The following is a 27,189-nucleotide window of genomic DNA, read 5'->3' as shown; positions in this document are numbered from 1 at the left end:
ACTCATTTCACTTTTGGCACTCTGCTAGATAAGGAATTTTTATGACCACATCCAAGTCTAGAAGTCAAATTTTATTGTCTGTTTAGAGGCAGATGTGACTTGCAGGACTTGGAGTTAAAGGAGTGAATAAAATGCTACTTCTTTGTGATAGAGAAGTAAGAGTCCAGGGAGAGGTGTCTACTTCCTGGACATGCTGGCTCCAGCCTTTTGCAAGATCACTAATCATCCAATTATCTAGCAAGCTCTGTTCACTCCAGAATAGACCAAGAGAAGAATGCGATAGAGGAAGGCAAGTCTAGCCCTACTCTGAAAGCCAAGGAGTATGGATAGCCTAGTAACAGAGACTGGTAACCTTATCTTGTTACACAATGGCTAGCGTGTAAAATATCACAGTAAATTCATTACCAGATAATTATAGTCTAAGCCACTTGACCTCAGTGTCAACTCCCTTCGCTGTGAAATGGTGATAATGGTTAACGTCAAGCAGAGGTTTCTGATTTCAGACTAGGAGGCCCTCTGTAAGTGTTAGGTACTGTTTCATTGCCAAGCTTTGCTGCCATTTGCATCTTCCTTCCAAGAAGCATGCAGAATAGCAATGGAGGAGGTATATGTACAGCTTTTATCAACTTGGCTTTTCTGTGTTTCAGATCTGGGATGGAAGGAGTCAAGGGGAGAGAGCACATGAAGAGATAGTTCCCAAGAATGTGGAAACCACAGGCTTCCCCCCCCCCCCTTTATTTCAGGACCAAACTAAATAGACTTCTGTGTCAGCTAAATATGAGCTTACCATGACCTGAGGCTGATTTAATTTTCTGTTCTGCACATTTCCTCCCTGGCAAGAAAATAAAGGGAAAGGAAGTATTATCCCTAAGTTTAGCTCCATTTCTGTATTTCATCATTCAGTCTTCACTTAAAAATGTCACCCCCCCAAAAAAAAAAAAATCCCAATTATGAAGGTAAGATATAGGAGCATGCCAAGGATATATACTAATAGATTTAGCTGGGATGTTGAAGTGTGTGTTTTTCCTTTTTTAAAGAATTCTTTATTTCAAAAGTGATAAATGTTCAATGTGATAAAGCACAGAAAGAACTGAAGCACAGCAATGGGATGCTTTCACTCATATGTGGAATATAGAGAATTGAAACACATGAACTTGAAAAGAGAAAAAGAAAAAGAAAATATATGTATTTAGTCAACCCATATCCATGACCTTGGGAGAACTATGGTGGTTACTATTGGAGGGAGTGGGGGCACAGACTTTGGTGGTAAGAGTTGTATAGAATTATACCCTATTGTTTTATAATCTTGTGTAAATCACTAATAATTTTTTTAAAATAATAAAGTACAAAAAAAGCAAAATTTTTCTGTTAACATCATCAATCACACTTAACACCTTACTAGGATACTGCTGAATTTTAATTCCAGAATAGTTTGTTGCTACGGCTGGGCCTTCAATTCTCTGGGCTGACTTTTTCAGATAAGAAGAAAGAGAGTGGGATGTGAGGGTGATCTGGCTGTGACATCTGTCATCCCATTGATCACCAGGATTGATTTGGCTGATCTGGCTGGCTAGGCGGGTGTCCCCTTCCTCCCTCACCGCTCCATGTGCGTCCCTCCCAGAGCTGTGTGCTCAGTCGAAGAAGAAGAAAGAGAGTGGAAGACCACAGATAGATAGGGAGAGAATCCACAGCACCCAAGTTCCCCTCATTGTTGCGGTCCTCCGATGTGCTGTACTGGGAGCACAAGCCTTGGCCAATGCAGGTACCCTCCCAGGTAAACTATTCAATACATCACTCACTCCAGTTCCAGAAAATTTTATGACACATACACATGGCAAAAATTGAAGAAAAAAAAGAAAGAAAAGAAAACCCAGGACTGAGTGGTGATGCACTGGGTAGAGCACACACTTTACCATGTGCAAAGACCCAGGTCAAGCCCCTGGCCCCTACCTGGGGTAGGGGAAACTTCACAAGTGATGGAACAGTGCTGCAGGTTCCTCTATTTCTCTTCTCTCTCCCCCCCTTCCTCAATTTCTCTCTGTTCTATAGAAAGGGAGGGAGGGATGAAGGAAGGGAGGGAAAGAGGGAAAAGAAAAAAGAAGGTGAAGAGAAAAGTAGAGCTATCATGTAGGCACATAGCCCCATCGATAACTCTGGTGATAAAAAAATTTTAATTTCACTTAATTCAAAAAGCCTCTAGAACTATTATAGAACCAACTTTAATGCTGCCGTGTTTTAGTTTATACTTTAATACTACTCTTTTATTTGTTTTGTTTTGTTTTACCAGAACACTTCTCAGCTCTGGCTTATGGTGTTTGCATGAGAGTCTCTGCATAACCATTATACTATCTACCCTCCACTTACAGTTTTTTAATCTCTTTTTCATTTAGTAGCATTGGAGCTGGGGAAATGGCTTAGTGAATAGAACAAAGAACTTGCATGCCTGAGGCCCCAAGTTCAGTTCCCCAATGCCATGCACACCACAGCAGTATCATGGCCTATCATTCATGAAAGAGATCTCTTTTTTTTAATTTTTAGTAGCATTATAATTGAGTTGTGGTCTATTTATTTTGCAGTGCCAAAACCTTGCATATACACAGAGTCACCTCTCTAGACTGCTTTTTGTTCAAGCGGATGGGTAGGGGGAGGAGTAGGAGGACAAAGAGGAAGAAGAGAAGGAGGGGGGAAGGAAGAGGAGGAAAGGGCAGACACTAGAGTACTAGAACATCTTAGGTACCAAAGCTGCCTACATACGATGCCAGGGTTCAGACTTGGGCTGTGAATATGGCAAAAGCATGCACTAAAGCATGCACTCTACCTAATAACCTGTCTCTTTGCCTCTGTATTTCTTAAAGTGACCTGTTTTAGAAACACTTAAAAATAGCTAAGAAATCTAACTTAAAACTAGTCCAAGGGAGTCGGGCGGTAGCGCAGCGGGTTAAGTGCACATGGCACAAAGCACAAAGACCAGCATAAGGATCCCAGTTCGAGCCTCCAGCTCCCCACCTGCAGGGGAGTCGCTTCACAGGCGGTGAAAAGCAGGTCTGCAGGTGTCTTATCTTTCTTTCCCCCTCTGTCTTCCCTTCCTCTCTCCATTTCTCTCTGTCCTATCCAACAATGACATCAATAACAACAATAATAACTACAACAATAAAATAACAAGGGCAACAAAAGGGAATAAATAAATATACATTAAAAAAAAAACTAATCCAGCTATACTAAACACAACAAAATTCCACCAAAAAAAGGTTTTTTCAAATTCACTTCTTTGGGAAACAAAAGCAGATAAATTTTGACAAATAGCCTGTTCTTTTTATGATCTGAAGTTAGCAATCCAGTAAGGGAGTCTCTCAGATACATATTTCATTATGAAAACAAAAACTGACAAAAAAGCAGGTTGGGTACTCATTCCATAACTGGCAGGGGTTGTACATGGAAATAAACAATAATAGTCCTTCTTGACCCTTAGCAAGATGAGTAGCTTTTTTGCTATTTCAGATTAGGCAGTAATTGCCGATTAATTCAACACAGTTGCTCATCAGCTTGAAACAACTTTGAAGATCCTATTCTTTTTTATTTTTTTTAAATGTTTATTTTCCCTTTTGTTGCCCTGTTTTATTGTTGTTGTAGTTATTATTGTTGTTGTTGTTGATGTCGTCATTGTTGGATAGGACAGAGAAATGGAGAGAGGAGGGGAAGACAGTGAGGGGAAGAGAAAGATAGACACCTGCAGACCTCCTTCACCGCCTGTGAAGCAGCCTGGGAGGCTCGCACCGAGATCCTTACACGGGTCCTTGCACTTCACACCATGCACATTTAACCTGCAGTGTTACTGCCTAACTCCCAGAAGATCTTATTTTTAATTTGTTTTTTAATCACTGAGATTTTTCATCTAAAAAAAACTTAAGATTTCCATCTAAAAGAGAAATCAGGACTCAAGAACCGTTCCATTTCATGAAGCTTCCACGGTCGCGTCAGCCTGTTTCCTGTGATACATTTTGTCTAAAGCACACAACTAGCATCTTCGTAGACTTGATCCTAGTCTCTTGCTTGTCTCCAGCTGTCAACATAATATAAGTGTGAAGTACTGTCTTCTGTCTTACCTCCTCAACTACTTTAGAAAGAAGAATCCTCTGTACATCCAATTTGCTGGATTGTTCATTTTTTAATGCCTAGTATCTAAAATACACTTGATTTCAATTGTTTGTTTACTTTTTTTTTTTCCCCCTTTTTTGGGCCCACTAGGGCCTTGTGATTTCACTTCTTTGGCCAGCATTTTCAGATAGAGACAGATAGACTCACACAGAGAGGAGAGAAATGCCGCAACACTGAAGTCTCCATTGCATAGAATACGTGCATATCTGGGACTAGACCAGGGTCTAATCACATAGCCAGGCAGACACCTTCCCAGGTGACCCTTCACACCAGCCCCAGTTTTGTTTGTATTTTTTTTTTTTTAATTTATTTCTTTATTGGGGAATTAATGTTTTACATTCAACAGTAATGTTTGTATTTTTCATGAAGAGAAAGAAGGAAGCTTCCTTTGTCCTTTCTCTATGCCAAGGAGTGCATTATTGTACCTTGAACAACTGTGTAGTTCACTGCAGACTTTACCTTTCCAGAGGAGGGAGAGATTCTTTGTCTTAGGAGGAAACTAAAGTTGGACAGACTTGATAACTTCTCCAGGATCATGCAATCATTAAGACTGAGCTCAAACCAGTTCTCTGGCTCTAAGAACAGAGTTCTTTCTCTTGTATACTGATATATGGGGTTTTAAAAGTTGTCTTGCCTTCAGAACAGTTTGTCTTTATTACTTGGACTGAGGCAGAAATCTTCATTGTATACTATGCTTTACAATCTAAGTTAGTCTGGGGTTTATTCTGAAATCACTTTATTTGGGGTAATTTTTTTTTTTCCTAGAGCACTGCTTAGCTCTGGTTTATGGTGGTGTGGGAGATTGAACCTAGGACGTTGGAGCTTTAGACATAACCGTTCTGCTATCTACCCCCACTCTGATTATTATTATAATAATAATCACTAGAAAGCTACTGACCACACTTGTTATAAATGTAGATACAAGAGTATGTAAGCTCTCAACAGAAATGGTGCTGCTATGAATAAAATTCAGTTTTGTCTCTGCAGGCTGGGAGATTTAATGTCGAATTTAATGTTGAAAGGGTTTTTTTACCTAATTTTCCACTGACTTCAGAGTTGACAGAAGGTATTTTCTAAGTAAAGTATATATATAGAACTTACCAGTTCTGAAGTACTGCATTATTATTATTATTATTATTATTATTATTATTATTATTATTATTATATGGTAAGAAAATATTTCCCTCCTTTTTCTCCAGGGTGATTTTGCTCATTAGTTAAAGTCAGTAGAGACAGTCAGGTCTGCACATGGCAGTGACCTCAAAAAGGTTACTGCCAATGCCCATGTTCAGCGGGGAAGCAATTATAGAAGCCAGACCTTCTACCTTCTGCACCCCGTAATGGCCCTGGGTCCATACTCCCAGAAGGATAAAGAACAGGGAAGCTATCAGGGGAGGGGATGGGATATGGAGTTCTGGTGGTGGGAAATGTATGGAGTTGTCCCCCTCTTACCCTATGGTTTTTGTCAGTGTTTCCTTTTTATAAATAAAAATTATAAATAAATAAAGTTACTGGAACTAGTGAAAAGACAAATGATGCCTCTTAGAAAACACACTGGCTTGATGGTCTTATTATGTGATTAAGTAACTATGGTCAGTAAAGCAATGTTTTTCTAGGAGAATTAGTATTGTGAATCCAGTAGGATTGTGTCAGTTTTAAATAACATCCCTAAGCAACCACAGATCTCCATCCAAGGAAGCGGTGTGCTTGCCTAAGATACTTGGTTTGCATTTTGCATGTTTTAAATGGTTGACCAGCCAGCAGAAAGCAGAAAGAATCAGACCACTTCACTTCAGGTATACCGTATAATATACATGCTACTTTAGTCCATGTGTTTATGATAAAAAATACATGTATTTAGAATCCAGGCTGAAGTTGGTGGGAAAGTTATCATTTGTGCTAAACTTCTGTGCTGTTCTATTGAATACTATGAATTAAAACATCCAACATCATACTATGGACCTACTTCTCCAGTAGTGCCACTGAAAAACTTGTTTCTTTTCCCAGCAAGAGAGATAATATAGTCCACGTTGATAGAGGAACATGACATAAGACAAAAGCATACTTTCTTAACAAATCAAGTCATTAAAACTTTCAGTTTAAACTTCAGCTCATTTGTTCAAAACAGTGGCCCTGGGGCTCCTGTTTGAACAGCACACAGCTAGGTTAGATTTAGGAAGTGAATTTTTCATTAGCTTCTTTCTGAAAGGTGCCTGAAGTCAAATTCCTTGAAGGATTCTCCTATCCAGACATTGTTGCTGCTCTGTTGGGTAGGTGAAGTGGAGGATTAAGCTACAAAGAAACCACAGACTGAAGGCTGCTGGGAAATGGAAATCTTAAAGATAAACCGATCAGCATGCCTGGGAAACACAGACGGGACAGAAATAAAAATCCAGAAGGCTGTCCCGTGTTAGGATAGATCATTCAGGCCTGGGTAGTGGTGCACCTGGCTGAGCACACGTATTACAATGTGCCAGGACCGAGGTTCAAGCCCCTGGTTCCCACCTGCAGTGGGAAAGCTTTGCGAGTAGTAAAACAGTGCTGCGGATGTCTCTCTGTCACCTCCTTCCCTCTTGATTTCTGGCTGCCTCTATCCAATTAATAAAGAAAAAAATGGATAGATTATTCAGATATGGTGATTCCTAAGAGAGAAAATAATTATTTTTCTGGCTAAAAAAAAAAAAAGACAGGGCCGGGCAGTGGTGCACTCTGGTTAAACACACATAGTACTAAGTGCAGTGACTCCCTCAAGGGCCTGGGTTCAAGCCCCCACTCTCCAACTGCAGGGGGACTCTTAACAAGCTGTGAAGCAGGTCTGCAAGTGCTTATATTTCTCTCTCCTTCTTTACCTCCCCTTCCCCTTTTAATTCTCTCTGTCCTGTCAAATAAAATGGAAGCAAAGAAGAAGAAAGACAAAATGGCCTCCAAGAGCAGTGGATTTGTGGTGCCGGCACAGAGCCTCAGTGATTAGAGGCAAAAAACAAAAGAAAACATACAAACAAAGACAATATCAGCCAGAGATGTAGCTCATTGGTGAGGCACTCTCTTGCCTATATGAGGCCCATGTGCCCTGGCATCAAAAATGATAAAAATTTAAGGCAGTATTTCATAAAAATTTAAATGAAGGGCTCGGGCGGTAGCACAGCCAGTTAAGCACACATGGCGCAAAGCGCAAGGACCAACGTAAGGCTTCCGCTTCGAGCCCCCGCTCCCTACCTGCAGGGGCTTCACAAACGTTGAGGCAGGTCTGTAGGTGTCTTTTTCTCCCCTCCCAGTCTTCCCCTCCTCTCTCCATTTCTTTCTGTCATATCCAACAATGACGACATCAATAACAACAACAATAATAACTATAAGAATAAAACAAGGGCAACAAAAGGGAATAAATAAAAAAATATTAAATGACCTTTTGTACAGTAAAGTATTTCTTTCCAAAATTATATTGGGTTTGGCTTCTATTTTTTGCCTCCAGGGTTACCACTGGGACTCGGTGCCTATACTACGAAGCCACTGCTCCTGTCGGTCATTTTTTTCCTATTATTGTTGTTTATTGTTTTTGCTGTTGTTGTTGTTGGATAGGACAGAGAGAAGCTGAGAGGAGGGGAAGACAAAGAGGGAGAGAGAAAGATAGACACCTGCAGACATGCTTCACCTGCAGGTAGAGAACCGGGGGCTTGAACCAGGATTTTTGCACCGTTCCTTGCACTCCGCACTATGTGCTACTGCCCGGCCCCCTGATTTGGCTTCTTTTTAAGCTGGACTTAAAGTGAGTAAATCTTAAGTATATACTATAAGTTTCCACAACTGTGTAACCACGCAGATCAGGTTTAGAAAACTGCTAGCTCATTAGCAAACATTCTTCCTCTCTCCCAGCCAGCACGCTCCAGAGGCAGTCTGTGTTCTGAGCTTTGTCAACATGGGTTCATTTTGCTGTTACCTCAGGTGAGTGTAGTCAGACAGGCTGTGCCTGGTGCCTTTCTCAGCACTGCCTCAATAAGTGCAAAGGGGCATTTTATTTTTTTCCTCCCACTTTGTGGCTATTGATTTATTTCATTTTCATAAAAATCTGTAAGAAGAAGAGAAACTATTGTTAGAAGGAGAGAAGTGTGTTTTGTGTGGTCACCTTCTTGTATTCCTTTCTAAAGTACTATTGGAAACCTGTGTGGTTAGTTCCACTTTGCCATGCTTTGGGCTTCAATATCATAAGAGAAATACAAGGGGGCCAAGTGTTAGCTCACCTGGTAGAGCATTTACTTTGCCATGTGAAAGAACCCAGGTTCAGGTCCCCACCCGCCCCACACACACACTGTACATGAGAGTGTTATGCATGGTACTGCAGAAACCTCTCTGAAGATTGGAACAGTGCTGTGATCTCTCTCTCTCTCTTTCCCTCTCCTCTCTGTCTCTCTCTCTCTATCTCTCTCTTTCCCTCTCCTCTCTGTCTGAAATTGAAAGTGGGGGAGTCCTCTGGGAGCAATGAAGTTGTGCAGGTGCATTTAAGTGGAAGTTCTTATGACACTTCTTTTTCTCTTTCTTTTTTTTTAAGTTTTATTTATTTAAATATTTATTTTATTTATTTATTCCCTTTTGTTGCCCTTGTCGTTTTATTGTTGTAGTTATTATTGTTGTTGTCGTTGTTGGATAGGACAGAGAGAAATGGAGAGAGGAGGGGAAGACAGAGAGGAGCAGAGAAAGGCAGACACCTGCAGACCTGCTTCACCGCCTGTGAAGCGACTCCCCTGCAGGTGGGGAGCCGGGGTTCGAACCGGGTTTCTCTTTCTTTCTTTGCCACCAGACTTATCTCTGGGGGCTCAGTGCCCGCACAACTCTACCATTCCTGGAGGACTTCTCTTTTTCTTTCCTTTTTACCTTTCTTTCTTCCTCCCTCTCTTTTCTTTTTTCTTTTTCTTTTGATAGATGGTAAAAGGCAGAGGGGGGCGGTAAGAAGAAGGGCACTTGCAGCACTCCTCCACCTCTCATGAAGCGTCTACCTTGCAGGTAGGGACTGGGGACTTGAACGTGGGTCCTTGAGCAGGGTAACTTGTGTGCTGTACCAGGAGAGCTACCACTACCACCACCTTCTGTTTTTTTTTTCTTTTTTAATATGTCACTAGGAAATGAACTTGGGGTCTCACACATACATGATAAAACTAAGCATCTTCCAAGTCCCTAATCTCTTCACTTTTTATTTAAAGAGGAAAAGAGACAGATGAGAGAGGCTTTCCTCCAACAACCATCCATGGAGCCTCCCTAGTGCTGTCCATGGTGTCCCTGTGTGGTGGCAGGTCTCAAACTCAAGACCTCTCACATGGTAAGGCACAAACTATCAGGTGAACTATTACTCTTTTATTATTATTATTATCATTTATTGGCTAGAGACTGCCAGAAATTGGGAAGGTAGGGTGAGAAAGGGAGAGAGAATGATAGACACCTGTAATACCGATTCACCACTCGTAAAGCTTTCCCCCTTCAGGGGGGATCTGGGGGCTTGAACCCAGGTCCTTGTGCATTATAATAGGTGAGAGCTCAACCAGGTGCGCCAACGCTTGGCCCCTAAACCATTTCTCTAACCCAACACTGGGTTAATTTAATTTCTTTCTCTTTACTCCTTGTTATCCTCTCTCAGTTTTTTAAGGGAGTGGTAGAATCATGCAGGTACAGAAATTCTGGCAGCAAAAACAAGAGAGAGACTTATTTTCCTAAGTAACGAGATTCTAGACACTGGAAGCTCAGAGTTGGCTGATTCAGTGATTCAGCAGTGCCAATAAGGACCCAGGTTCTTTCCAGCTCTTAGCTCTTAGCTGCCTTGGGCATAGACTTCGGCCTTAGACTGGTAGGGAGATGATGGCTGTAAGTACAGATGTTCCATCTAGGTCCTTAGTGTCACATAAAGTAAAAAAAGCATCAGTCAGGGTGGTGGTGGTGGGGATAGCATAATGGTTATGCAAAGAGATTCTCATGCCTGAGGCTCCAAAGTCCCAGGTTCAATTCCATATACCACCCAAAGCTAGAGCTGAGCAGTGCCCTGGGGGGGGGGGGGTTTGGGGGGGGAGGATGAAAGAAAGAAAGAAAGAGTATCAATCAGAGAAAACTCAACTGCTGATGAGGGAAAGGCATTCCAACACTTTTATTAGATGAAGTAAATGGAATAGATATTGAGTGTCCAGTATAAGCACCAAGATCTCTGAGCCCCAAATTATCGTACTCCAACCCAGCCTATCGTATTAAAATTCTTTCAGCCTGCACCAGTAAAGAAAAAAAAAACTGAATGAAAATAAGTGAAAACCCTCTCGGTCTGTTACCTAGTATCAGTTGATGCCTTAGAAGTGGTCATAACTAAGAGGACACTTACAGAAGAGAGGAATCTTCCAGAATGGAAAGAGAGAATTGAGAAGAGTTAGATAGGCTCCCCGAAGCACATTGTTGACCAGCAAGGGAGCTTTGACCTGCACTGTCTCCAGCCTGCACAGGTGCATGCCTCCTGACAAACCAGCTTCTTTCTCTCACTCAACCAGACCCCCTTGGAGGTCATCATATTGATGCCAAACTCAACGTGGACATTCCAGCCCAGAAAGACTGGGTTCAAGTGACTTCTTGCCTCAGCCTCCCAAACAGCCAAGACTGTGGGTCTACACTATAATGTCCAACAAAGACCAATTCTGTACTCACAGTCCCACTAAACTCTGTCTCAGCCTGGCCATCAAGAAACTCCTTCCATTCCTTTAAAGGTTAAACTCTACCACCTCCCCCTGCTGTAGAAACACGGTTTTAATTTAAAATTTAGCAACATCCATACATGTTTGATTTACAATGTAAATGGTAGATATTCTGAGGAATCTGGAATCCTTCAACCAATCAGTTATGCTTTTTTTTTTATTTCTTCCTTCTATATAGACCTTGCAGTGTTAGAGCTGTGTTGAATGAGGTCACAGTCTAACTAGAGTATTAACCCTGCAAATCTGTTCATTTTTGCCTGCATACCCTCAGGCAGGATATAGAATGTGTCCAATTGAAAAACTATTACAGACGTTGCAGTGCTGTGATGGGCTGAATTGTAATTGGGAGGAGAGAGTGTGGGGTGTGAGTGTGTGTGTGTGTGTGTGTGTGTGTGTGTGTCTTCAACCAGAAGTCAGGTAGTATATATCTATGAAAGGTAGAGGTGGTTGTTGTTTTTTTTTAATCATTAAAAAAAGGTTTTTTTTTCCTGCCATCCAGTTTTTAGAAAGCTACTTTCAATATTTCTGAACCTTGACTATTTTAGATTTCCTACCAAGATTGTTTCTTTTTTTAGTCCCACCCCCTACGAAGTACGTCTTTAACTTCATCTTCCTGTGTTTCATAAACATCCTCTTGTGTTTTTAATAACTATTTTATATTATTATGAATATCAGACTGTATAGAGAATAGCATGATGAATTTGCCATGATGAACCCATCACCCAATTTAAGAAATAAAATGTGAACTCTCTGCCTTTGTCTGTCTCTGGACTCTGTTTAATTCAGCATGGGGAAAAGCACAACACAAATGGCCACCATTTTGTGTAGATACCCAGTCCCCGCCCCTTCACAGGAGGTGTGTCGCTTCCAAAAGCATGTGGACTCACAGCCTTGCCTAGACATGTGGTTAATGCTAAGTAGTCTAACAGTTGTGCCCCGGGTAACTCCAAAAGCTGTTTCAGATAAGAAAATCTGTGATGGCTTGCAAAAGTATCTTTCACCAGGTTGGATTTTATACACAAAAACTAGATGACTTCCCCTTTATAATCTCCATCAAAGACATTTTTCAAAATCCCTTTATTATACCATGTCACTGGCTTTGCATGGATGGCTTTTGCATATACTGTCTGCATGTTTGAAAAACAGTCTCTGGCTAAATTATAAATCTGAGCATATACTTGTGGCCTTAGTCTTGCAGAATTCAGACCTAAGTGCTATTTTAGCTTATTCTTCAATTGCAGTCCTATAAATATTTGACCCCTTTGTTCAGTGCCAGAGACCTGACTTTACTTGTCTGTGGTTTGCGCTCTAATTGAAAAGCAATGAGCCATGTTTGAATAGTGTTTGAAATATTTATATTGTATCTATGGAAAGGAGGCAACATTTCATTTTCTCAAGAGTACAGCTTCTCCAACATGTTCTTACTGCCACCACGTGACCGTCGCCTTCTGCTCTGTTTGCTCATTTTGTGCCTTTGCTTGTGGGACTTCACACTGCTCAGTCCTCACCCATCTCACTGCCACTCTGGGAAACCACTTCTTCGGGAAGCCCGACATACAGAAGAGCATTTGGCTTGTGGCTGCCAAGTACATGCTTATCATCACAGGACACACTCTTCACAAAGCACCCCCAGGTCCATAGTCTTTTTAGGGAGAGGGGCAGGATAGAGTGTGGGTTGAGTTTTTATTTATTTGTTTTTACAAACGTGTGGTATCTATTTATAAGGTCACTTTGAGTGTTTGAGCTCATGGCCAGAGCAGTCATGGCTTCTCTTTCCTGACTCAAAAAGCAGAAAGAAAAAAAAAAGAAAGAAAGAAAAGAAAAGACAATTGTGGTACACAGAGCATGTATTAGCAATAAAGAAGTTTTCAGAGATAAGGGTGAAGCACATGGGTTTTATTTGGGTGTGTGTTTTTTTAATTTTTTCATAGAGGAGTACAATATCACTCCAGCATATATGGCGCCAGAACTAGAACCCAGGGCCTCCTCAGGCATGCAAGTTCTGTGCTCTGCCTACTCAGCCAGCTTCTGTGCCACTGGGTGTGGATGGTTTCAAGGGTTGATTATCTTTTCATTTGGAATGGATCATACTTCCCTGCATGTCATTTGCCCGCTGTTAAGTGCAGGAATTCATTAGTAAAATGAGCTGCATCCCATAATAAAATAATGCTCAACTTAACTGTTTGAAGGTAGGCATTAGTTCCACTCCTTGATCCTGATCATGTAAAGTTTTCCTTTGTTTTCTTGGACTCATTATAACAGAAGCAAGAGCTTACTGATTTTTCCAGATTTTATTGCTGAATTCAGATCAATACTAGTCACTGGCTTATTCTTGATGATATATGTTTTCTTCCTTTCCACTAAACAAAGAAAGCATGTCTAAACTTGCTTATCTCTCTGTAGGACAGTCGGCCCAATATGTCAAGACCTCTGATCACTAGATCTCCTGCATCTCCACTGACCAACCAAGGCATTCCTACTCCAGCACAGCTCACAAAATCCAATGCGCCCGTCCACATTGACGTGGGCGGCCACATGTACACCAGCAGCCTGGCCACCCTCACCAAATACCCTGAATCAAGGTAATCCCAAAAGAAAAAAAAAATGGGAAATCACACACAGAAGTGCATGTGTTTGATAATCTGTTTTTCCTTTTACCAGCACAGCTGCATGGCCACAAGGGGTAGTGGGTAGCACACACAAATGTCTGCCATTCCTTGTACCTTGCTTTCCTTAGTCTGCTCTCAGACCTGGCGGAACCTTGCACTAGGCAGGGTCTGACCCACAGTTCTCTCCAGCACATGTAAAGCTGTCACTTGAGGATTGAGTTCTGTGATACCTGACTCTGCAGAGGACTTCATGTCTGTCAATATGGTATCAGAAGGCTAATTTTCCTCTCCCCAGCCTTCTTCTCTCCTCTTCAGAAACGCAGTGCTTTATTGATTCCTACAACTTTATAGCAGATTACTTGACCCACCAGCTTGTAAACTAGAGGGGGAGGAAAGGGGAATGAGAGACTCTTAGCAGTGAGGTAGTGTATTTAGAACAGTATGCAAAAGGCCAGGAAGTCATGATAGCCTTGTTTAAAAAAAATAATGAAGGGTGATGGAGGTTGTATGAACTCTAGGCAGATATGTAAATATGGAAAGATAAGTAAATATAAAGAGGGCATGGTTTACAAGAAGACAGGATGCACTCAGGCTTAGGCCGAATCCCTTCTCACACTTCCACCCTCCTGTTCACCTCCCAAGTATTTAACTTTGTCTGTTTGTCTTTATCAAGTTAAGCAGAGAAAGTTGGTTTTTACTTTTTTATTTTTTTATATTTATGTTTTAGTATTTATTTATTTATTCCCTTTTGTTGCCCTTGTTTTATTGTTGTCATTATTATTGATGCTGTTGTTGTTGGATAGGACAGAGAGAAATGGAGAGAGGAGGGGAAGACAGAGAGGGGGAGAGAAAGACACCTGCAGACCAACTTCACTGCTTGTGAAGCGACTCTCCTGCAGGTGGGGAGCCAAGGACTCAAACTGGAGTCCTTGCGCAGGTCCGCCCTTGTTTTTTGTTGTTTTTTTTTTTTTTTGCCTCTAGGGTTATTGCTGAGGCTCAGTGCCTGCACCATGAATCCACTGCTCCTGGAGGCCATTTTTGCCCCTTTTGTTGCCCTTGTGGTTATTAATGTTGTTGTTGATGTCGTTTGTTGTTGGATAAGACAGAAATGGAGATAATAGGGGTATAGCTTTATACCACTCCCACCATCAAAGCTATGTGCCCCCACCCCCAATGATAACTAGCAGAGTTCTCCCAAAGCTCTGACCATCTTTCAAGTAGCATTTTTAAATTATTATTATTTCTTTATTAGGAGATTAATGGTTTACAGTGGACAGTAAATACAATAGTTTGTACATGCATAACATTTCCCAGTTTTCCACATAACGGTATAACCCCCACTAGGTCCTCCTCTTCCATCCTGTTCCAGGACCTGAACCCTCCCCGCCCCCCACCACCACCCAGGAGTCTTTTACTTTGGTGCAATACGCCAAATCCAGTCCAAATTCTGCTTAGTGTTTTCCCTTCTGATCTTGTTTTTCAACTTCTGTCTTTGAGTGAGATCCTCCCATATTCATCCTTCTGTTTCTGACTTATCTCACTTAACCTGATTTCCTTAAGCTCCATCCAAGATGGGCTGAAAATGGTGAGATCATCATTTCTAATATCTAAGGAGTATTTCTAAGAGTCTACAGTTTGCCCCTCACTCTCCACACCCTGAAGCATCATCACATTCCAAACCTCTGGGACTCCACTCCCAGGGTCTGTCTGCACTATGTCATGCAGCAGTCACTGGCCACATGCAGCCATTTGGAGTGGGGCAGCTCCCAATGAAATGCCCAGAGTGTAAAATGCATTTAATACCGAAAAATCTAAGAGGTTCAATCATTCCTTATTGAAATGGTAATCTATGTAATAAGAGATACTATAAAAATAGTTTGGCCTGATTCTTTTACTTCTTTAGCTAGCTACAAGAAAGCACCAAATTAATGCCTCACTTTTTTATCTCTCTGAAACAACTCTGAACTATATGAAGATTCTTTTTAATCTAATCAAATCTTCCCCAAACAGGATGCACAATCCAGTGGGTTTATCTTTCATCAATCTCATTAGAAAAGATAAAATTGCTCCTCTTCCTCTCCCAGGTTTTATCTATCCTGCATTATCACCAGTAGATCAGAGTATCATGGGAATAACCTCAAAAACAATTTGTGGTTCATGAGTTCAGGTTTGAATGCTAGCACTGTCATTTATTACCTTTTTTAAAAGTTTTAGTTATGGGAGTCGGGCTGTAGCGCAGCGGGTTAAGCGCCGGTGGCGCAAAGCACAAGGAACGGCATAAGGGTCCCAGTTCGAACCCCGGCTCCCCACCTGCAGGGGAGTCGCTTCACAGGCGGTGAAGCAGGTCTGCAGGTGTCTATCTTTCTCTCCCCCTCTCTGTCTTCCCCTCCTCTCTCCGTTTCTCTCTGTCCTATCCAACAACGAAGACAACAACAATAATAACTACAACAATAAAACAACAAGGGCAACAAAAGGGAATAAATAATTTCTCTTTGTCCTATTCAACAAGAACAACAACAATAATAACCACAACAATGGTAAACAAGGGCAACCAGAAAAATGAGAAAAAATGGCCTCCAGGAGCAGCGGATTCATAGTGCGGGCATCTAGTGATAACCCTGGAGATGACGAAAAAGAAGTTTGTTTAAGAGAGAAGGAAGAAGGGGGGATAGAAAGGGAAAGATACGCTGCTTGCTCAGGAAGCTGCTTCCCCCTGCTGGTGGGGAGGAGGATTCTCTTCACCAGGTGTGCCACCACCTTGGTTCCCCAATCATAGACTTCATTTCTAATTAATTAAATATAACTGCAAAGGGGCAGTCAGTTTATAGGGACCCATACACACATTTTAGTAGTCAACAGTACCAAGAAGATACCATTTTTCACATTTTTCCTATAGATGCAGGTGTTCCAATCCTAGGCCATTAGGATGCCCCTAGCCATAGACACAAATAATCCCTACCTGAGTCCCCTAGATTTTGGAGTTGTTTCAAACTCTGCTCATTTTACGGACCATCCTCTATCCCGTCTCCTCCGTTAGAGCGCCTTGACGACTCTTTGGCCTGCATCTCCATAACGGCTTACTTCACCGCCACCCACCGTGTGCAAGAGTTCCCTCTGTTTCACATCCATGCCCGAACTTGCTGTCTCTTCACTTCTTTTTAATATTTGACCACTTGTTGAAATATTTTATATAACTTTGGCTACTACAGGGGCACAGTCTCACATCTCCTCCAACTAGATGCCAGCATACCTCATGTGCCATCAAACTGGCACCTCCCTTGATCCCAGGGCACTGAGCCCCCTCCCCCTTTTGAATCCTTTGTTCTGCTGAAATAGACTATAGTTTATCACTGTGTTCCTTGTATTTTCCCTTGCTTTGTTTGTTTATTCCCACCTATGAGTGAGATAGTTCTACCTGTTATCTCTTGGGCTTTTTACAATGATTATTCTGATAGATATAAGGTGGTATATTATTATGGCTTTGATTTGCATGTCCCCAGTAATCAGTAGTGGCTTTTTAATATTTATTTATTGGACATAGACTGAGAGAAGCTAAGAGGGGAGGAGAGCTTGAGAGAACGGCACCTTCAGCATTCATGAAGCTTTCACAGACCTCACAGGTGAGGACCGATGGGGGACTCGAGCCCAGATCCCTGTGCATGGTAACATGCTCAACTAGGTGTGCCACCACCCAGCCCTGACCATCAGTAGTGCTGAACACTTTTCCTGTACTTGTTGCCCATTTGTACAATTTTGGGGAAATGTCCATTCAGATTTTCCCGCTTTATTTTTCCTTCTTTCTTTTTCTACAGGGTGATATAAAGTTCTCTCTATATCTTAGAATGACTTTTTAAAATGAGAGATGGAAGCACTGCTGTGTCATTTATGAAGTCCTTTGTTTTTGTATTTTTTTTTTAAATATGTGGTGCCAAGGATCCCATGAAGACCCTCATGTATGCAAGCCATGTGCTCTACCATTAATTGATTCCTGTTCCCAAGCCTCAGCAGGACTTTTTATTCTGTATCTATTTAACCTTCCCTTTGGCTTAAGATCAGCTTTAGAATATCATCCCTAGAAAGTGCTACAATAGGCCACCCAGCAAAACATTAGAAGCACCTGGGAAGCATTAAAAGGCCACGCAGAGGCTCTGCCCCAGGCCAATAAAATAGGGATTGCTGTAATTTTCCTAAAAGATCTTGATTATCACCATCTGGTTTTGAACAACACCAAATTGTATGATCCCTCCAAGCAAACAGAAACGTTTTTTTAATGAGTAATTCATGCTATTACATAATTTTACCAAAAGAATTTAGCTTTTGGTCTTTATTTCTTTTTTTAATATTTATTTATTTCCTTTTGTTGACCTTGTTGTTTTATTGTTGTAGTTATTGTTATTGATGTTGTCATTGTTGGATAGGACAGAGAGAAATGGAGAGAGGAGGGGAAGACAAAGAGGGGGAGAGAAAGATAGACACCTACAGACCTGCTTCACCGCTTGTGAAGCGACTCCCCTGCAGGTGGGAAGCCGGGGCTCGAACCGTGATGCTTACGCTGGTCCTTGCACTTTGCACCACCTGCGCTTAACCCGCTGCGCTACTGCCCGACTCCCTTGGTCTTTATTTCTTCCATGACCAAGGTTCCCTGATTCTGTTGTGTTTGCATCTATATGCTAATTATTTTCTAGGCCCTGAGTTGAAATTCAGTAAGCAGGTTGGGTTTTACATGTGACAACAGGGTTAATTACTCACGGTTTTTTATTCGTTTCCATCACTAGTTGTTTTTTTACCTGAAGGGTCTGGGGTTTTCAAAATAACTGTAGTACTGCATAAATCAGTGGTATGCTTGGACTTTACAAGTGTTTTGTGTAAGATGCCAAACAGCTTTTTGCGTTTGCTTGTGTGGCATACCCACTCTGTGGTCAACACCATTCCCTTTCAGGGTAGCCAGCCTGCCTCTAATAATTATAAATTTTAAGACACATGGAAGGAATGTAGACCTTGATTTTTTCTTGTTCTAAGAAATACAGTTGATTTTAAAAAATGTAAGGGATCCATTTATCAATATTATTGATAACAAAAAAAATCAAGGTACCTAAATAATTTGCCAGAGTAATTAAGATTTGTGCCAAATTAAGTAATTATAAGTACTTAAGTATAATTCCAAAGTAGCAGTCAGTTTATGGGGACCTGTACACACATTTTAGTAGTCAACAATACCAAGAAGATGCCATTTTGTCATATTTTTCCTGTAGATGTCAGGTGTTCCTTCCCATTTCTCTGGTCATAAATCCTAGGACATTAGGATGACCCTAGCCACAGCCTCACAAGAATTCATCATTCTAAAATGTCACTTTAAAATGTCCTTTTAGCCCCATATAAGTGGTATTAACACTGTATGGCAGCTTTAAAAGAAGACACAAGTCTGAATTTAGTTTAGTCTATTTCATCTTATACAATGTCCCATATAACCAAAACAATACTGATAGTTATTCAGGTGTGAACTTTTTTTTCAGCGAGGAAGTGGACTTAGACTACTAATTAATGGAACCTACAGGGTGGAAGCGAGGCAAGGGTCTTGGGTATAAGAACACACCAATAGCCATTGACCTCAAGGTGAAAGACAAGATCTCATGTTACAAACTGACAGTTTGACAGAGCTTTTGTATATTTTAAACCCAGCACATTAGTTAACTCCCACATAAGTAGATTATGCTAAATGGGTCTCTCCTAAATAGCAGCAGAGCTACTAAGCACACTGGCATATGTAGGTAATTGCAAAACTCAAAAGACTCGGCTTTCGGTCTTGGAGTCAGCACCCGTGGCCACCCAAGGGATGTGTGTATTTGGAGCTGTGGGATGAGATGCCAAGCCTGTGTGCCTTGCCAGCTGAGATCCAGCTGCTGGCGCACGCCACTCTCAGCTGTGTTAGCCATTACAAATGGTTTATGCAGAACTGCACTGAAAGGAAAGTTGGATGAGTGCAAAGTTTAATGGGTGGGTTCTGACACTCTGAGGACAACTGCATTCAGTATTTGGCTGTCCTCATAATTGTTGTGTGTCTGCCTAGGGAGTTTTCTGTAATCCTTTGTTAGGGTTGGGGATTTTGTGGTGTGACTTTATGACTTCAAGGTTCCAACTAAACACTACAATTTTCAGACCCCACATTTCAGGAGCTCAAAAAGAATGCCATAAGTGTGTCCTGTTTGTCAAACCATTCACTAAAGTTTCAGAATTTTTGCATGGCACTCACTAGACAACTACCAGGAATTGCTTATGATTCAATGTCTATCAAGTTGAAAAGTCAGAATTTCAGGCTCAGTCTCCAGCAAACCATAAACCAGAGCTGAGTGTTGCTCAGAAGGGGGGGGGGGGGCAGCGGGGAGAATCCAAGTCAGGGGAGTGGTTTAGTTGAACAGAAGTCTCAATAGCAATGGGAAGAGAGTAAGTCCCTGGGAAAGATCCATGGAAATGGAACAGTTCTGATTGCTCAGACTGGCTGCCTCAAAAAAGAAAAACAGAGGAGTCGGGCGATCGCACAGTGTGTTAAGCACACGTAGCGCAAAGCGCAAGGATCTGCGCAAGGATCTGCGTAAGGATCCCAGTTCGAGCCCCCGGCTCCCCACCTGCAGGGGAGTCACTTCACAGGTGGTGAAGCAGGTCTGCAGGTGTCTATCTTTCTCTCCCCCTCTCTGTCTTCCCTTCCTCTCTCCATTTCTCTCTGTCCTATCCAACAATGACAACATCAATAATAGCAACAATAATGACTACAACAATAAAACAACAAGGGCAACAAAAGGGAATAAATATATAAATAAATAAACATTTAAAAAATAAAAAGAAAAAACAGGAAAAAGAACCAAATAAAATCAGTTTATGGTGTCATCTAGATGGAAAAGCAAGTGAAACATAGAAAGTTTCTCCAGGGGAATAAGGGATATTTCCCTTTTCCTGGTCTCTTCTTTACATCTTACAATACAGCTTTTCCAAAATTGCTTCTCAGTTATACAGGCAAAAAGTAACTGAAACCAGCTTCAAAAGGTTGTTGTTTTATTTTATTTTATTTTATTTTTACTTTACACAATGAAACTAGATTTTCTGTTGATCTCTCAAAAGTTAGACCTTCAGTAGCATACACTGCACTCCTGGCAGAGTCAACAAGCTTCCTTTGCCACTTGAGAACCAAACAGACCAGGCTTTTAATAACCTAACTCATGAAGTCTTGTCTTCAAGCATAATTCAGAGAAAAATGTAGTCATGCTACAGTGCCTGTGGTTTTCCCTGTCATAACCTTCCATTCTTTTATATCCAAGGGCTCTTAGAGCTTACATGAGGGAGGGAGACAGTCATGAGATAGAGAGTTAGCTTCAAGTGAAGTACTCACAAAGATAATACACATGATAAATAAACCCACTAAGTTATAATTTACCTCTTTTACGTAGTTTAATGATAACCCTCTCCCTACATTTCTGTTTTGCTCTCAAGACGCATTTTTATTCATTATTCACAAAGCAAAATCTAGTTTACATTGTAGTTTAGGTTTACAAGCAGACCTTATCACTTTAGTATAGCAAATCAGAGCTGATCTGTGACCAAGCACTTATCAGAGTTCTGTAATTCGCCTCTTAGCTGTCACATGATGCATGGTGAATATCATGTGATCCATGGTCTCAGTAGGAGGGCAATGCCTAGTTCAGTGTACTCTGTGAGCCACAAATCTGGAACCTCACTCACCTCATTCACCAGTTGAAATGCCATTTCTGATGCATTGTCTTTGGTTTGCATTTGTTGGTCACTGAAGTTATGTTTGGTTTTGACCAAAGTAGAAACTAAGAGATATTTAAATCAGAGTAACCATAAGCCCCTTGGAGGCCAATAATAACAAGGATGCTTATCCCTGAACTGAACCTGCTCCTTAATTAGACCAAGAAGAAGGCGAAGGCCACCATTGCCATCATAGACCTCTGTGCCAATACCTTTGACGGCAGAGCAGTGACAGAGGAGAAGAGTAACACTGGGTGTCTATTCAACACAGAACAACTCAGAACAAGGCCATGGTCTTGATTTTTTTTTTTTAAGAATTTATTTATTTATTTTTTTCATGAGAAAGATAGGAGGAGAGGAAGAACCAGCCATCACTCTGGTACATTTGCTGTGGGTGGCCTTCGCCTTCTTCCTGGTCTAATCAGAACCTCATGGTTAATCCAGTGCTTTTATCCACTGCGCCACCTCCCGGGCCACTGTGGTCTTGATTTTTATTACACTCAAAGTATCTTTAAAAAGAATGTATTTATTTATTCATGAGAAAGACAGGAGAGAGAGAACCAGACATGTTCTGCCAGGGATTGAACTCAGGGCTTCACGGCTGAGAAACCAATTCTTTATCCACAGCACCACCTCCCGGCCCATGATCATGATTTGTATTGGATTCATACTTGCTAAAAACAACCTCAGCTTAGATAGAATAGGAAGGTTTTTCTCACTTAGCTTTCATCTTTGTATTCTAACTACCTGGTTTTGTGTTTTCATAGTGTATACACTCAGAAGTTTGCTTCATATATGAATTAACCACTGGGTAAAGCCTTGCAATATACAGAAGCCAGAACCTCAAAACAATGAAGGATGAATATTTTGAGTAAAGCTGTTCTAAATAGAAAGTTAAGTTAATGGGGGCCAGGCGGTAGTGCAGTGGGTTAAGCACAAAGCTAGGATAGGCATAAGGATCCCGGTCTGAGCCCCCGACTCCCTACCTGCAGGGGAGTTGTTTCACAAGCAGTGAAGCAGGTCTGCAGATGTTTTTCCTTTCTCTCCCCCTCTCCATCTTACCCTCTCAATTTCTCTCTGCCTATCCAACAATAACAATATAATAACAAAAAGGGCAACAAAAATGGGGGGGAGAGAAAGTTGAGTTAAAAGCTAGGCTGAGTTCATTACTGGTCCTTCTGCTTTGCGCCATGTGCACTTAACATGCTGCTCTACCGTCCACCCCCCCAAATATGTTTTTTTAAAAAAACTCCCAGAGCATGTAGTCTCCTCTGTCCTGAAGAGCCTTCTCTTATTGCCTCAGTCTCATACAAACATAGCACTATCATTTTCTAGGCATGCTGTGACTTTCAGAAGTCTAGAAAGCCTCATTTTAGACTGGAAAAGTTGGTCAGTGATCCCCCACACACACACATGGGTTCCGGGTCCCAATATCCAGTGTACAAAGTCAGCCTGCAGGACTGACAAGATAATTCACTTAGCAGTGTACCAGCTTTTGATGTGTATGACCCAGGTTTGAGCCCAGGCCCCATGGCACTAAAGGAAGTACCAGAGTATCTTTCTGTCTCCCTCTCTGCACCTATCTTCTATTTCAGATAGTTGGCTTACTGCAGTGCAGACCCAATGAGGACTGGGGTGGGCAGGGAACCTGCCTGCAGCGAGGGAGAAAGTTGGCTTGTGCCAATGACTTTGCCGCTGGCTGATGGCTGCTGTGTTATACCTGTGAAGAGAAAATCATTAACAAAATACTCATGACCAACCTTGACTGCTTCCTGGAAGTGTAGTCTCAAGAATGCCCCAGCGACACAGCAGATTGTCTCAGGAGTCATGCAATTTCTGCATCAAACACATATATACATGCATATACACACACCCATCCAAATGTTTTGTAAGCATTCATTTCTCCAACCTGCCCTCTAAACCTGTGTCCTGGCTTCGAAAGTAAATAATAGGTCTTCCGGTCATCTCCTATGCCTTGCATAGGGTGCCTAGCACATAGCAAATGCTTGATAAATATTTGTTGAATGTTGAATGGCTTTTGCTCACAATTTCCCTCTGTGACCTGGAGCAACTCAGTCACCACAGGACTACTGCAGCGTGAAGGTCAAACACTAAATCCTCAGGGGCCAATGACAGGCCTAGTCTAGTCTGAATGGCAAAGATTTACATCCTTTTTCCTTCAAGGCAGAGCCCAGAAAGGAGTTTTTTGGTCTAGTTACCCTGAGGGGAAGAAACAAAAGGATGGAGATTAATCAACCCAATCATACAACCCAGACACCAAGGATCAAATTAACAGAAAAGTGATCAGTGCCACCCCCCCCCCAAAAAAAAAAAAAGTTTTCCTCCCACTGATTAAGAGGAAACTCTCCATATCAAGTTGCTTGGGACAATGCAGATTCCTGGGCTACACCTGGCATTTACTTAATCTGTTCCTCAGGGTGTAAGTCATCTTCATTCCGGTGCTCCACCTGCATCTCAGAGTTTAGGCACCTGACCTGCAGTGCCAGGGGTTGGCATGCAAAGGCACCAGCAGTCCTACAGAGTCCTGTAGTCTCTTCCACCACTCATGAGGTCCCCATCTCCAGGTGGAGACCAGGGGCTCAAACCTGTGCATGGTAACTTAGGTACTTTACCACTTTACCAGCTGTGCCAGTGCCCAGCTCCTTGATTCTGGCTGATTCTCATCACTCAAGACTAATACTGGGACAAGGGAGATGGCTCAGCAGGGAAGGCACATGATGTATTCCATGCCTGAGGTCCTGAGTTTGAGCACACCAAACATCTCTCTCTGGGTGGAGAGATGTTTCAGTGCTTCTCACCCCTACCCCTTCACTCTGTCTCTTAATTTTTTTTTTTTTAGGTGGAAGGTAGATAGCATAATGGTTATGCAAACAGACTCTCATGCCTGAGGCTCCAAAGTCCCAGGTTCAGTCCCACGCACCACCATAAACCAGAGCTGAACAGTGCTCTGGTAAAAAAAAAAAAAAATTAAAGAAAAATTGGGCCAGGGTGGCACTGCAGTGGAGTATATGCACAAGGTCCTCCTGAGTTCATTCCCTATTATCACATTAAAATAATAATAATAATACAGGGGGCCAGGTGATGGCACACCTGGTTGAGCACACATGTCACAATACTCACAGACCCAGGTTCAAGCCGCCCAGTCCCCATCTGCAGGGAGAAAACTTTGCAAGTGGTGAAGCAGTGTGTCAGATGTCTCTCTGTCTCTCTCCCTTCTCTACCACCTCCTTCCCTCTCTATTCTGGCTGCCTCTGTCCAATAAATAAATAAATAAAATAAAGAAAGAAAGAAAAAAACAAACAAATGAACAGATAGATATATCTTTAAAAAATAATAATAATAAGACTGAAGTATTACACCCAAGCAAAGGACTCTGGGGAAGGAGGGGAAAGGATAGGATGACTGCCTGGTATGATGGTAGGAGAGGACTTAAGATGGAGGGAGAGTATCTTGCAGACACCTATACAGGGAAAAGAGAGCTTGTATTTATGTGCCAACAGCTGTGTTATAAACCACTAGCACATACCCCTATGAAGTGGGGGTGGAGTAATAATCCTGGGCTAGTGAAATAGTTCACCTGGACAGTTTGTTGCTTTGCCATGTGCACAGCCCAGGCTTGAACCCAGCCCCCATTGAGGAAAACTTTGAGCTGTGGTGTCCCACTTTCTCTTTGTGCCTCTGTTTCTCTCTCAATCTGCCATCAATGTAGAGCATACAACATCAATCTAAAAAATAAATAATAATAATAATAATGCTGACTGTATATGTTTTGATAGGTTTTGGTGACTAGTATTGAGCAAAGCTACCATCATTTTTACTATATGTTTTTTTTATTTTTTTATTTATAAAATGGAGATATTGACAAGACCATAGGATAAGAGGGGAACAATTCCACATAATTTGCACCACCAGGACTCCCTATCCTATCCCCCACCTCCTTGAAAGCTTTCCTATTCTTTATCCCTCTGGGAGTATAGACCCAGGGTCATTATGGAGAGCAGAAGGTGGAAGGTCTGGCTTCTGTAATTGTTTCCTCGCTGAACATGGGAACTGGCAGGTCGATCCATACTCCTAGCCTGTCTCTCTCTTTCCCTAGTGGGGCAGAGCTCCAGGGAGCAAGGCTCCAGGACATTTTGGTGAGGTCATCTGCCTAGGGAAGTCAGGTTGGCATCACAGTAGTATCTGGAACATGGTGACTGAAAAAGAGTTAAGATAGGGTGGTCCAGGAGGTGGCACAGTAGATAAAGAGTTAAGATAGGAAGCAGTGCAAATTGTTGACTAATCATGAACCTAAATGCAAGAATATTGCAGATGAAGATTTGAGGTCTCCATTTCAGAAAAAGCTATTTAAGGTATATTCCACGGGGCCCATGACTTAACTAGTTTACTGTGTGTTTTATATAAACTCTATGTTTTCTTCATTGTACAAAGAAATACTTAAATAATCATAAACTGGGTCTACTTACTTGTTTGAAAAGTTAATTATTAATTATTTCATAGAAGACTCTAGCAGTCCTTTACAAAGTTAATGTGTGAACAGTATGCTCCATTTTACTGTGTTCTTGTGAACAATTCCATGAAATTCCACAATGCTATTTCATACAGTCCAGCTCATGAATTTCATGACTTGGATTCCACAAACTGGAGTTTTCTTCAGTCATAATTCTTGAATTCTGGTCGGGTGCTTTAAGATTGCTTATGGTAAATGAAGACCAACATGAACACATTTTAGATGAAATTTCCAACAAGCAAACTGCATTTTGACCATATGGAGAGCTGTGTGGGCAGCAGTGCTCTCCCCACAGTGATATTCTTGTGTCTCCTGGGTCACCCTGATACATCCCCCCAGACCGTGAGCTCTACTTGATGTAGATACAAAATCTGAGGGTCCGGGTGGTGGCACACCTGGTTGAGCATACATGTTACAGAACCTGCTTTGATCAGAAAGGAGACATCCATAAGTGAGTGGGACCACATCAAATTAAAAAGCTTCTGCTCAGCAAAAGAAACCAATACCCAAACCAAGAAACCCCCCACAGAATGGGAGAAGATCTTTACATGCCAGACATCAGACAAGAGGCTAATAACCAAAATATATAAAGAGCTCACCAAACTCAGGAACAAAAAAACAAATCACCTCATCCAAAAATGGGGAGAGGATATGAACTAAATAACCAAAGAGAGATCTAAAAGACCAATAAACATATGAAAAAAGAATTGTTCCAAGTCATTGATTATCAGAGAAATGCAAATAAAGAACAATGAGATACCACTTCACTGCTGTGAGAGTATCATACATCAGAAAAGGTAACAGCAGCAAATGCTGGAGGGGTTGTGGGGTCAAAGGAATCCTCCTGCACTGCTGGTGGGAATGTAAATTGGTCCAGCCTCTGTAGAGAACAGTCTGGAGAACTCTGAGAAGGCTAGAAGTGGACCTCCCCTATGACCCTGCAATTCCTCTCCTGAGGATATATCCTAAGGAACCCAACACACCCATCCCAAAAGGTTTGTGTATACCCATGTTCATCACATCACAATTTGTAATAGCCAAAGCCTGGAAGCAACCCAGGTGTCCAACAACAGATGAGTGGCTGAGTAAGTTGTGGTATATATACACAGTGGAATACTACTCAGCTATTAAAAATGGTAATTTCACTGTTTTCAGCCCTTCTTGGTTGGAGCTTGAAGAAATCATGTTAAGTAAAATAAATCAGAAACAGAAGGATGAATATGGGATAATTTCACTCACAGGCAGAAGTTGAAAAACAAGATCAGAAGGGAAACACAGAGAAGGGCCAGGTGCTGGCACAACTGGTTAAGTGCTCACATCACAGTGCAGAAGGACCCAGGTACAAGCCCCTGGTTGGTCCCCACCTGCAGGGGGAAAGCTTCACAAGTGGTGAAGCAGGGCTATAGGTGTCTCTCTGTCT

At 41.7% G+C, this 27,189-nt stretch overlaps 1 protein-coding gene across 5 annotated transcripts in view; it reads left to right on the top strand.

Moving 5' to 3' along the window:
* The window catches only part of KCTD1 (potassium channel tetramerization domain containing 1), a 289,937-nt gene that overhangs the window by 208,303 nt on the left and 54,445 nt on the right, over positions 1 to 27,189 (top strand). For all 5 annotated transcript variants that reach the window (XM_060173641.1, XM_060173642.1, XM_007520065.2 and 2 more), the window contains exon 2: positions 13,272 to 13,450. In XM_060173641.1, coding sequence (XP_060029624.1) covers positions 13,272 to 13,450 — 179 coding nt within the window. The remainder of the gene's footprint in view (positions 1 to 13,271; positions 13,451 to 27,189) is intronic.

The sequence above is a fragment of the Erinaceus europaeus genome, chromosome 15 (assembly GCF_950295315.1).
Source record: "Erinaceus europaeus chromosome 15, mEriEur2.1, whole genome shotgun sequence".
In the NCBI taxonomy this organism is placed as follows: domain Eukaryota; kingdom Metazoa; phylum Chordata; class Mammalia; order Eulipotyphla; family Erinaceidae; genus Erinaceus; species Erinaceus europaeus.
The sequence above is the reverse complement of the archived record's forward strand: the minus strand, read 5'-3'. Positions and strand labels throughout refer to the sequence as shown.